Source organism: Helianthus annuus, chromosome 17, assembly GCF_002127325.2.
Source record: "Helianthus annuus cultivar XRQ/B chromosome 17, HanXRQr2.0-SUNRISE, whole genome shotgun sequence".
Classification (NCBI taxonomy): domain Eukaryota; kingdom Viridiplantae; phylum Streptophyta; class Magnoliopsida; order Asterales; family Asteraceae; genus Helianthus; species Helianthus annuus.
Window position 1 is genome coordinate 33,606,813 of NC_035449.2, and position 12,264 is coordinate 33,619,076.

The 12,264-nt window shown below is 37.9% G+C and overlaps 2 protein-coding genes across 2 annotated transcripts; one reads left to right on the forward strand and one right to left on the reverse strand.

The window, feature by feature from the left end:
* The first annotated feature begins 1,673 nt into the window (after nucleotides 1-1,673).
* On the forward strand, nucleotides 1,674-3,781 carry LOC110923968 (protein FAR1-RELATED SEQUENCE 5-like). The gene is made up of 4 exons (XM_022168020.1): nucleotides 1,674-1,704; nucleotides 2,638-3,082; nucleotides 3,261-3,519; nucleotides 3,665-3,781. Exons 1-4 carry the CDS (start codon nucleotides 1,674-1,676, stop codon nucleotides 3,779-3,781), a joined length of 852 nt encoding a protein of 283 aa, XP_022023712.1.
* Nucleotides 3,782-10,366: 6,585 nt separating this feature from the next.
* Nucleotides 10,367-10,942, reverse strand: LOC110923967 (uncharacterized mitochondrial protein AtMg00810-like). Its single transcript, XM_022168019.1, has one exon. The coding sequence runs from the start codon at nucleotides 10,940-10,942 to the stop codon at nucleotides 10,367-10,369; it is 576 nt and encodes a 191-aa protein (XP_022023711.1).
* Between the last annotated feature and the right edge of the window lie 1,322 nt (nucleotides 10,943-12,264).

The following is a 12,264-nucleotide window of genomic DNA, read 5'->3' on the forward strand; positions in this document are numbered from 1 at the left end:
GGGGGGGGGGGGGGTTAGGTTTTTTGGGGGGGGGTTAGGTTTTTTTTTTGGGGGGGGGGGGTGGGGGGGTTTAGGTTTTTGGGGGGTGGGGGTTAGGTTTTTTTTAGGGTTTTTTTAGGTTTTTTTAGCTATTTTAGCTTGTGTTCACATTGGTTCTCGCGGTTCTCGCAATAAAGGTGGTTCTCGCATGAACCTTACCCTATATATATATATATATATATATATATATATATATATAGAGAGAGAGAGAGAGAGAGTAGGGTTCCTACGGAAAGTGTGTTTTTCCTAGAAAGTCTAGGAAGCAATAAGAACGCGACATGTGGCATTGAAGGATTTTAACTAAAAGGGCAATTGTGTAATTTGAATATTATTTTAATTATAGATTATTTTATTAGGATAACTAACTAACCAGAAAATTATGGAAACTAAATATTCCATTTAAATCAAATTGACAGTTTCAATTTAAATCGTACAAGAGGCTGTGTTTCTTGACGTTGTGTTTTAACAACAAGCAGATTTCTTGACGTTGTGTTTTAACAGCAAGCAGATTTCTTGACGCTGTGTTTTAACAGCAAACAGATTGCTGGAGGATTCTTGACACTGTGTTTTAACAGCAAGCAGATTGCTGGATGATTCTTGACACTGTGTTTTAACAGCAAGCAGATTTCTTGACAATGTGTTTTAACAGCAAGCAGATTTCTTGACGCTGTGTTTTAACAGCAAGCAGATTTCTTGACGATGTGTTTTAACAACAAGCAGATTGCTGGAGGATTCTTGACACTGTGTTTTAACAGCAAGCAGATAGCTGGAGGATTCTTGACACTGTGTTTTAACAGCAAGCAGATTTCTTGACATTGTGTTTTAACAGCAAGCAGATTTCCTTGACACTATGTTTTAACAGCAAGCAGATTTCTTGACGCTGTGTTTTAACAGCAAGGCCCTGTCACATGATCCTTGGAAAACACATGTACCACATACCTACACTAAAAAATGTAGATAAACCAAAATCAAATACATGTTTTTTTAATGTGTAAACTAATTTAATACGAAAAAAAGTGGTGTATGAAAATAACTTACGTCTCCTTCATCTAGCTGTAAATGTGCTCTCAAATGTTTCCCTGAATTAACAGTCTTTCGATTAATATTAGGGCAGCCAGTTTGAATATCTTGCGTAGATAGTGTTCTTCTTTGGTTCGGCTAGGGAGAGAGAGAGAGAGAGAGAAAGAGGGGAAATCCCATGATTTTAGGGATTGGTTATTCACATGGCAGTTTCTTGATTGATTTAAAACACTTCCAATTACCAAAATACCCTCACTATATTAAAAGTCTCTAATTATATAACTCAGATATTATGAAAATGCCATCCATTTGATCTAAGCCATTAAAAACACCAATCGGAGGGCCCATATCGCTTCCTAGACTTTCTAGGAAAAACACACTTTTCGCCGAACTCCTACTCTCTATATATATATAGAAACGGGTTCAGGAGAGAACGGTAAAAAGTGTGAGAACGGATTCTGGCCCAACACGTGGCAAGGGGCCCTAATTGTTCTGCGGGGGTACGATTGTCCGTTTATACGTTCCCTCCTTATTCGCGTTATAAATCTCTTTCAAATTAAAACTACAAAGATTTATTGTTAGCTGTTACCTCCTTTGCAAGCTTTCGCAGATCTATGGCGTTTAACGTGGATTCTGTTCGACAAAGTAAAATTCATTGGCATTTTCTATTTTTCGTTCCAGCAAATCATGCAACAGATATGGCGTTTTGTTCTTTTATCATTGTTCTATGGTGTTTTTTTTGTATTATTATTTTTATAATGTATTATATGATTTTCAATAGCGTTATTTCAATTATGCAATTTAATCGCGTTTTAATTTATATTTAATCTATTATTAAGAACTGCAATTGGAGTTTTCAATATTAATTTTAATTGTCGTTTACGTTCTAGCGTATTTCTTATGTTTTTACGATCGTTGGCGTTTTTCATCTATTTTGATTAGTTTTGAATTTTATTTAGTAGTATTTGTGAATATCAGTTATTACTATTTTGTTAATTTGTGTAAACATTAGTTTTGTTTATTTTGGCGTTTTCATTATGATGTTATATTTTGTTAATTATTTATGTTGTTAAGTGTTTTTAATTATTCATCTCATGGCTTTTGTATCATGTCGTTTTTAAATTATGTGTTTATTATGTCTTGTTTATTATTCAATTAATGGCGTTTTAATGTATAATGTTATTACGAGACATCACTCTGTTTTTCTGATTTTCTGTTCCTCCCTGTGTTTTCTCAGACGAAGTGTCTTCCTCGAGTCAAAGCCATTGCCCCAAAACTGGATTACCATTTATCATTACTAACGTCAGTGAAGAATTAAAGCCCAGAAAGGACATGGTATTCTCAAGCCTTGATGATTGTTATTCAATGTATGTTAAGTATGCCAAGGAGTGTGGGTTTTCAGTCAGGAAAGGGACTACAAAGACAAACTCTAAAGGTGTCTTACATATTAAGTATTACCTGTGTACGAGATCTGGGTTATACAAGGACAAGAAGGTTGATACGAGATCTGAGTAGTGCAATCTAACTTTTCAAAGAGGACTGATTGTGGTGCACTGTTATGTGTACTTTTTGAGGAAGGTTCATGGAAGGTGTATAAGTTTGTCGAGGAGCACAATCATGAACTTGTTGAACGTCATGATAAGCATTTTCTTCTAACTGAACGTCACCTCACTCAGCTCCAGAAGCATGTTATACACAGCATATCTAAGTTGAATTTGGGTCCTGTCAAGGCGTTTAATGTTATGAAGACTTGTTTTGGCGGTTTTGAAGACATGGGTGCAAGCAAAGTTGAATTTAAGAACTATAAGAGGCAAATTAACTTGTTCATAGGGGAATATGACGCCGATATGGTTGTGAAACATTTGAATGAAAAAAAACATTCCCAGCCTAATTTCTCGTATGATTACATCACAGACGAAGAGAATCGTTTGAAGGGTCTTTTTTGGTGTGACGATCAAGCCAAACATAATTACCACGTGTTTGGTGATGTGATTTCGTTTGACGCCACGTATCGTTCCAACAAGTAATATTTTATAATTCAACTTCTTCTGTTTTTAGCGTTTTATTAATTTATATGCAATGGCGTTTTTTTATTTTACATGCAATGGCGTTTTATTAATTTACATGCAATGGAGTTTTATTAGTTTACATTCAATGATGTTTTATTATTGTTTCATTTCTCTTGGCGTTTTCATATGCAGATACTCTGTGGTGTTTGTACTGTTCACTGGTATAGACAATCATCACTGCAATGTTACATTTGGTGCAGCATTATTGGCGTCGGAAACTGCTGCTACGTATATTTGGTTGTTAAGAGTTTTTCTAAAAACTGTTGGTTCTCAACCAAAAGTAGTTGTCACTAACCAAGATCCAGCGATGAAGAAGGCTATTTCTGTTGTATTTGTTGACACGAGGCATCGGTTATGCATGTGGCATGTGATGCATAAACTTTCTCTGAAGGTTGTTATGCTTATTTTTATCTTTGGCGTTTTAGGATACATTACGTTTTGAAATACATGGCGTTTTGTACCTTGTTACTGTTTTTTTAATTAAATTTTTTCTTTTGTTTTTTTATTTATGCATGGCATTTTCGTGTTATATATAGGTTGGTGTTAGGCTATGCAATTTGACCAATTTTAAAGAACGTATTTGTGGTGTTGTGTGGACAGATATTCTCACACCTGAAGAGTTTGAATCAGAATGGGAAGCAGTTATCGCATAATTCAATTTAGAAGATAATGACTGACTATCTGATGTTTTTGCACTTAGGGAATCTTGGATCCCTGCATACTATAGAATGGAGCATATGTCTGGTCTTATGTGACGACATCCAGGTCGGAGAGTGAGAATCATTTTTTTGGTCAAGTTTGCAATTCGAAAGCTACTCTTGTTGAGTTCATGACGCATTATGAGACTGCAATAGAAGCACAACGTCACACACATCGTAAAAATGATCATGAATCTCGATACAAAAGACCCCAGTTGAAGAGTAGTTACAAATTGTTGGAAGGGCAAGCTGTTGACATATAAAAAGTATTTTTTATGACGTTCAAGCTGAGCTTATTGGAGTTGCGGATTGCATAAATCAACGTTACGAAGATCAGCCTGATGGGTTTGTTAAGTTTTATGTAAATGACTTCCAACAGCCTTGTACATCCTTATTTGAGGTAAATAATGGCGTTTTCTATTAATGGCGTTTTATCATATGCAATGTGTTTTTTTTCTTTTTTGGACAAACATTCTATACATGGCGTTTTAGAGATATTGTTTTTGGCGTTTTTCAGGTAATGTGTCATAAGTTTGATTGCACATGCAGGCGTTTTGAACAGTTTGGTTTGCTATGTAGACATATATTCTATGTTTTGAGACTTATGGACATTAGGGAATTTCTAAAACAATACATTGTGAATAGATGGCGCAAAGAGGCTCCCCAAACTGCTCTCCTGAATTCTCAATTAGTCGTGAATATATGACCGAGCTTGATCCTGATGTACAAAGTATGATGCGAGATACTATTTATTCAACTGAATACACTTTGAACCGTTTATCTGGTAATAAAGAGGAGCTACCCTTATACAAGGATCATGTTCAATCTTATATGAAGAAGGTTCAAGATATGCAGATTGTTGCTCCTCCCGCTAGTTCTAGGGATAGATTTGCCGAGATAACCGGTTAATATAAAAACGACAAGAATCCGACAAGAATCCCTGTAGGTTATAAATCCAAAGGTTCTGGTTCTCGGAAGCGCTTAAAATCTAAACAGGAGATAGCAATCGACAAAAAGAAATCAAAGTCGAAACCCGGGGCCAAAGAAAGACAGTGTCAGATCTGCAAAGCCTATGGACACTACGCATCAACATGCAAATAGGTCGTAATTAAAAGAAGATCAACAAGGTCTTCGAGAGCCAGTGAAGAGTAGTTTGGCGTTTTGTATTTGTCATTCTTATAGAACACATACAGATGGTCTTCGAGAGCCAGTGTAGAGTAGTTTGTCGTTTTTTTAATTTCAATCCTATAGAACATAGACATTTATCAGTTTGGCGTTTTAAATCATTTTTTTTGCATCTTTTTCTTTTTTCTACCCCTTTTTTCATAACATGCTACTTCGAAGTTAAATAACAAACAATATAAAATCGGGCAAGGAAATCAAACGCTAAAAAAACCAATAACGCCACTAAATAAAACTACCATAAACTTCTAATTTTGGTCGTTGTAAACTCAATAATGTTTTGCTGAACGAAATGGATAAAATTGTTAATCCTCAGTCAAGAAAGATGTGTAACAATGTTATCCATCCCGTTTAGCTAAACTTTATAGAGAACAAAAACAGAATCTCCATGAAATGACTTTTTTGAAGTTTTGTGGTTTTTGTATGTTTTGGCGTTTATATTGAGGATCTTGCTCACTACATAGAGCGAAAGTTTATTAAGAAAATAGTGTATATCAAAGAAACATGGATTTGAATCTTTGATATTTTGTTTTTTGGCGTTTAAGACGAATGGTATAGAGGAAAATATAGGTTTTTGTGGTTTTGGTGTGGATTTTAGTAGTTCTGAGAGTTTGTTTATATAGGAAGTTTTTGGCGCGTAATTTAGGCGCGATATTTATTACACTAAATGCTAGTAATAAAGTTCCGTCGTTTCAGTACTGTTTGTTCAGCTTTATCGGTTAAAAACAAAGTTTGGCGTTATATTATGATGCAGTGTGCTATGTGTGTTGAGGCGGGATTTTAATAGCGTGAGTTTGGCATTTTATGTTCAGTCAAAAGACCCTTTTACCCTTAATGAAGCGCGCCAGATTAATAAAAGTGATTTTATTTATGAAAACACCACCGCGTCATCTAGTCTATAGATTGTTTTGATCTGACGATCCATAAGCGTTCTCTCTGTTCTCACAGTTTTGAGCGTTTTCTCTAACTCCTGACCTATATATATATATATATATATATATATATATATATATATATATATATATATATATATATATAGGGTAGGGCTATATAGAAAACCCTATATATATAAAAAACCTTAGAAAACCCAACCTCCTGACATTTTTTTTTGAAAAAAATAACACATGTAATATACATGTTTTTAAGAGTTTTGGGCCAAAAAAAATCAAAAAAGCGCCGAAGGGATGATTTAAAAAAAAATTTCAGCAATTTCTGTCTTTTGTGCCTAACACATGTTAGGCAACCGGACATTGCTGAAATTTGTTTATTTTTTTTTTAAATCTCTTCGGCGCTTTTTTGTTTTTTTTGGCCCAAAACACTTTAAAACATGTATATTACATGTGTTATTTTTTTCAAAAAAAAAAAATGTCGGGAGGTTGGGTAAAAATGGGGGGAGATTTGAGTTTCCAGAGTTTTCTAAAAATTTAAGGGTTTTTTGTCTAGCATTACCCTATATAAAGAGTGTAAGAATAAAATACAGGGGTGTATGAATAGTTGGAGCTTTAGTTAATATAACCTACCTTTTACATTTGTAAATATGATAACTAATATACGCTTTTAAAACATTTTACATTTATTCGATGTGAATTTTCTTTAATAACTTTCTTTTCTTAACTTTTCTAAAACAACCTAATAAAATTTTGTTGAAACGGAGTTGTATCAAAATAAAGTGTTTTTTATATGGTGAGTGTCGTGAACAACATTTGTAAGGTGTCGATATTATCAGAACCGTTACTTATTTTTTCAATCGATTTAAAACACGTGTCGATATTTTATTATATAGAAATAGGACCGACCCGACCCGATCTAACCGGAATCGAATCGAAAAAATATTATATAGTAATAGACAAATGATGCTTAAAAAATTTCCGCACCCCATGAAAAATTTTTCTGGGTCTGCCACTGGATGGGAGAGGTGGTGGAGCGATTAAGAAAGAGAGAAGGATCTGAGTTAGTTGGTTGGAAACTAGCCGAGAGAAGATAAGACTTGAGTTTATCGTACCATGCTCGTGAGGCTTAGCGAAGGCCATAAATAGCCTTATTGAGTTTGCAAACATGGTTAGGAAGATAATGGTCGGCAAAATTGGGTGGTTGAGACATATAGACAACCTCAGTAAGTGTTCCCTGGAGGAATTTGTTATTGATGTCTAATTGTCTAAGAGACCAATCATGAGAGGTGGCAATAGATAATATGTGACGAAGAGTGGTTGGGTTGACCACAGGACTAAAAGTCTCACGATAATCTAAACCTAGCCGTTGATGGAAGCCCTTAGCAACCAAACGGGCTTTGAGGTGATCAATAGAACCATTAGGTTTGAATTTGGTTCTAAATATCCATTCGTAACCAACAAGATTTGGTGCGGTGTCGGGTGGTGTAAGGGACCAAGTGTTGTTACGTTGTTAAGCATCATATTCTTCTTGCATTGATTTACGCCAAAGAGGGTGTTTTAATGCTTGAGTAACATTTTGTGGGTTCGGTAATTGGTTGGGATGTGATAGTATATAAAAGAGTGTTGGGGTTCTGGTATCTTGGGTTGGGTTTCCAATCTCTAGCTGGACGTGTAGGGGGTGGGGGGACTGGAAGGCGTGTGGGTATTTTGGAAACTTGAAGTAGTGGTAGTAGGGGAAGTAGTAAGGGAAGACGGTGGTGAATTGGTGTAGAAAGGAATAAGTGAATCAGGTGGAGAATGGGCTGTAGAAACTCGGCTGGAAAAAGTAGATCTGGGTGTAGTATGGTGTTCGGATGAAACTGGTGGTTCAGTGGGATGAGGACGACGATGGTAGGTAAGGCGGGGAACGTTAAGAGCAGTAGGTGTAGTTATGGTAAAGGTGGTGGTAGACTGATAATTTGTGGGTGTTAGATGTATAAGAGGGAGAGTTATGTGCATCCATGAATCGGGGTTTGGGAGAGGAGGTGTGGAGGATTTTGTGAAGGATTCGTATGGAAAAATATCCTCAACAAAGTGAACGTGTCGTGAAGAGTAAACACGATTTGTGAGAGGTTCCAGAAGGTAATAAGCACTTTGAGATGAGGAATAACCAACAAAGACGCAAGGTTTCGATCTTGGTTGGAGTTTGTGGTTAGAATAAGGTCGTAACCATGGATATGAGAGACAGGCAAAGCTATGTAGTTTTTCATAATTTGGATGTTTTTGAAAAAGAAGATATAAAGGGGAATTATTATCAAGTGTAGAAGTACGTAAGCCATTGATGAGATAAGTGGCCGTGGTAAATGCGAAGTAAAATTTCTGAGGCATTTTGGCATGAGATAAAAGGGTAAGACCCATTTCAACTATGTGATGATGTTGTCTCTTAGCATAGCCGTTATGTTCAGGTGTATAAGGTGGTGAAATAAGATGGGAAATTCCAAAAGATGCAAGGTGAGATGAAAGTTTGATGTATTCTCCACCATTATAAAAAAAAGAATTTTAATTTTAGAGTTAACGTAATTTTCAACAAGGTTTTGAAAATGAATGAAGCTAGTAAGTGAATTTGATTTATGTTTGAGGGGATAAATCCAAATATATTTAGTAAAATGGTCAACAAATATTATGTAATATTTAAAACCATTAAAGGGCTGAATCGGGGATGTCTATACACCAGAAAATAATATTTATCAAGGAGCATTAGAAGTAATAGAAGAAGTATGAAAAGGAAGTTGGTGACTTTTATTGATGCAACATGAATTACATGATTGTTGATGTTTAGAAATAGAAGAAATAAAAGATGATAAAAGAAGCATGACTTTTGAATGTGGATCTCCAAGATGATGGTGCCAAGAGTATCCTTTATTTGTATGCAAATGGAAAGCTTGAGGTGATAAGGTAGGACGAAGCTCATAAATCCCATGACTACTTGTTCTTCGAAGGAGTGGGCGTTGGGAGTGGTTGTCCTTGATAACAAAATTAAAAGAGAAAAATTCAGTTAGTACGTTGTTATCAATGGATAATCGAGAAATAGAAATGTTGTTGTGAGATATAGATGGAACACAAAGAACTTAGTGAGTTTGAAAGGAACATTAGAAAAGTAAATTATAATAGAGCTAACATGAGTAATAGGGAGCAATGAAACATCACCAATGACAAGTTCCTCAGTACAGTCATACGGGGCATGAAACGATAAGACATTAAGATCGTTGGCGATATGGTGAGATGCACGACTGTCAAAGAGCCAAGAAGGGTTGTAGGTGTTCTTGTTTGATAAACCCATCATGTTTGTCTGCGGTTTGGTGTTGGAAGTGTCGCGTTAGTATGTAAGTAAAGTAATTGGGGATGAGCCTTTTTAAATGCATAACAACAAATGAGAGAATGTCCCACTGTGCAACAAATTTGGCAATTACCTAGGTATGGTTTGCTAGAAGCTATAGTAGGTGTAGGCAGCAGACCAGGAGCCGACTTTTGGTCATTGTGAAAACGGTTGGACCATGGTTTATAGTTTGATCTGGACCTGGTGTGGGTTGCAAAAGCTGAGACAGGTTGATGTAGATGTGTTGTTGGTGGTTGTTGTTGCATTAGGGATAATTCGTGATTGATCAATTTTCATGTAACTCAAGAAAAGAAATTGGTGTATCACGGCTATGGACAAATTCAATAACGGATTTATAATAGGTTTGGTCTAATCCGTTTAGGATGGTATCGGTGACATCTTCGGCATCCATTTTCTTACCAAGGATAGATAGCTCATCAACCAGAGTTTTGATAGCTTGCATATAATCAGTAATGGATTGATAAGAAGTTTTGGAGGTGTGTTTGAGGCGGTGTTGAAGTTGTTTAATGTGGCCATGGGAAGGGGAGGCGTATGTGTTGGAAAGGATTTTCCATGCTTCCGAAGAAGATGTGGCATTGGTGATTACAGGCATAATGGCTGAGGAGAGACTACCGACGAGATCACCATAGAGGAGCCTGTCTTGTTGGTACTAGATAGGGTAGTCGGTGTGTGGGGTGGAGGTTCCATCAAAATTAACAGAAGGTTTAAGGGCTTGATGTGTGCCATCTATGTATTTATATAAATCGAGACCTTGAAGGTAAAAGTATTTACGGTATCTCTTTCATTGATCCAATACAATAATACAATGTGATATATATAGGGATTACAAGGCTAACTAATTCCCTATAAATATGGAGATACAATCGTTTCTAAACATATGATAATATAGTCCGCTAATACTCCCTCTCAGTTTGAACGGGGGTTACGACACACGGACAAACTGGAACGACAACTGTGAAACAACTGTCTTGAGAGGCCCTTGGTAAAAATTTCCGCATATTGATAGGCGGCTGGGACGTGGAGGACACGAACATGACCAAGACGAACCTTTTCACGAACAAAATGAAGATCGATTTCCACATGTTTCGTCCGCTAATGTTGAACTGGGTTCTCCGAGAGATAAACCGCGGATACATTATCACAATACACAATTGTTGCATGGCGAAGAGGAACATGTAACTCAAGTAAAAGGTTGCGTAACCAACTTGTTTCAGCAACCGCATTAGCGACGCCCCGGTATTCTGCCTCAGCACTAGAACGAGATACTGTAGGTTGTCGTTTTGAAGACCATGAAACGAGATTATCACCAAGATTAACACAATAACCCGAAGTTGAACGTCGAGAATCCGGACATCCACCCCAATCAGCGTCCGAGTAAGCCGTGAGGGTGGTGGCCGGAGATACCGTTAAGCGTAAACCGTAATGAATAGTACCTTGAATGTATCGAATAATCCGCTTCATGAAAGCAAAATGTGGCTCCCTTGGAGCATGCATGAAAAGGCATACCTGTTGCACTGCATAAGAGATATCTGGCCGCGTAAACGTAAGGTAGTGTAACGCACCTGCGAGGCTGCGATATAATGTGCCATCGGGCAGCAAATCACCCTCCGTGGCACTTAACTTTGAAGAAGTATCAACCGGGGTTTCACATGGCTTGCATGAGTTCATGTTGGCGCGGTGTAATATATCGCGCGCATATTATGACTGATGAAGAAACATGCCGTGAGCATCACGTTGAATAGTTACACCAAGAAAATGATGTAGATCTCCCAGATCGGTCATAGCGAATTCGGATGAAAGAAGCCGAATAATACACTGAAGAAAATATGTGGACGAAGCGGTAAGTATAATATCATCAACGTACAAAAGTAAATACGCTGTATTAGGACCGCGCCGATAAATAAAAAGTGACGTATCACATAAGCTCCCCTAAAATCCATGTGACGTGATAAACGTGGAGAAACGGGTAAACCACGCCCGTGCTGCTTGCTTGAGCCCGTATAACGACTTCCGAAGGCGACATACATACTTTGGGTTCACCCGGTCCACAAAACCCGGAGGTTGATGCATGAAAACAGTTTCTTGTAAATCCCCGTGTAGAAATGCATTTTTAACATCTAATTGATGAACTGCCCATCCACATGACAAAGCAAGAGACAAAACCGTGCGTATAGTAGCCGGCTTAACAACCGGGCTAAAAGTGTCATCACAATCGATCCCGACCGTTTGAGATTTCCCATTAACAACAAGTCGGGCCTTATATCTGCCTAGACTCCCATCCGGTTTAAATTTATGCTGGAATAACCACATGCAACGAATCACCGGATGAGTTTCTGGTCGGGGAACCAACTCCCACGTACTGTTATCCATTAAGGCACTATATTCGTTAACCATTACCAGTTGCCAATTCGGGTCGGCTATAGCTCGAGGGTAGGATGTGGGAATGGGTGAGATGTGAGTGGTAGTTGTGTGAAGGTTATATTTGGGATTGGGTTTAGAGATCCCGACCTTACCCCGGGTGGTCATAGTGTGAGTATTGTGGGTGGCGGAAGAGATGGGGGCTGGTGGTGTGGGTTGGGTCGGGTGGTTTGGGTGAGGGGGTGGTGAGGTAGGTTGCGAAGGAGACGTAGGGGGTTGTGGTAGTGGGTTCGGGTTGAGCGGAGGTGGGACGGATGGAGTAGGGGTGGGTGTTGGGGAGGTAGGTGATGGTATAGGCTGTGTAGAGGTGGGTGTGTGAGGAAATTGGAATGATGTGGTAGGCAAGTGGTCATATTTGTTAGGAAGTCGTATGTAGTGGATGGCATTGGGTGGGCGAATGGGAATGTGGACTCATCGAAATCCACATGGCGAGAGATATGTACCTGGCCGGTTGTGGGATCCAAGCAACGGTAGCCAAGAAAGTTTTCGGGATAACCAAGAAAGATGCATCGGGTCGACCGGGTGTGTAATTTGTGGGGTTGGGTAGCTGACATGTTAGGGTAACATGCACA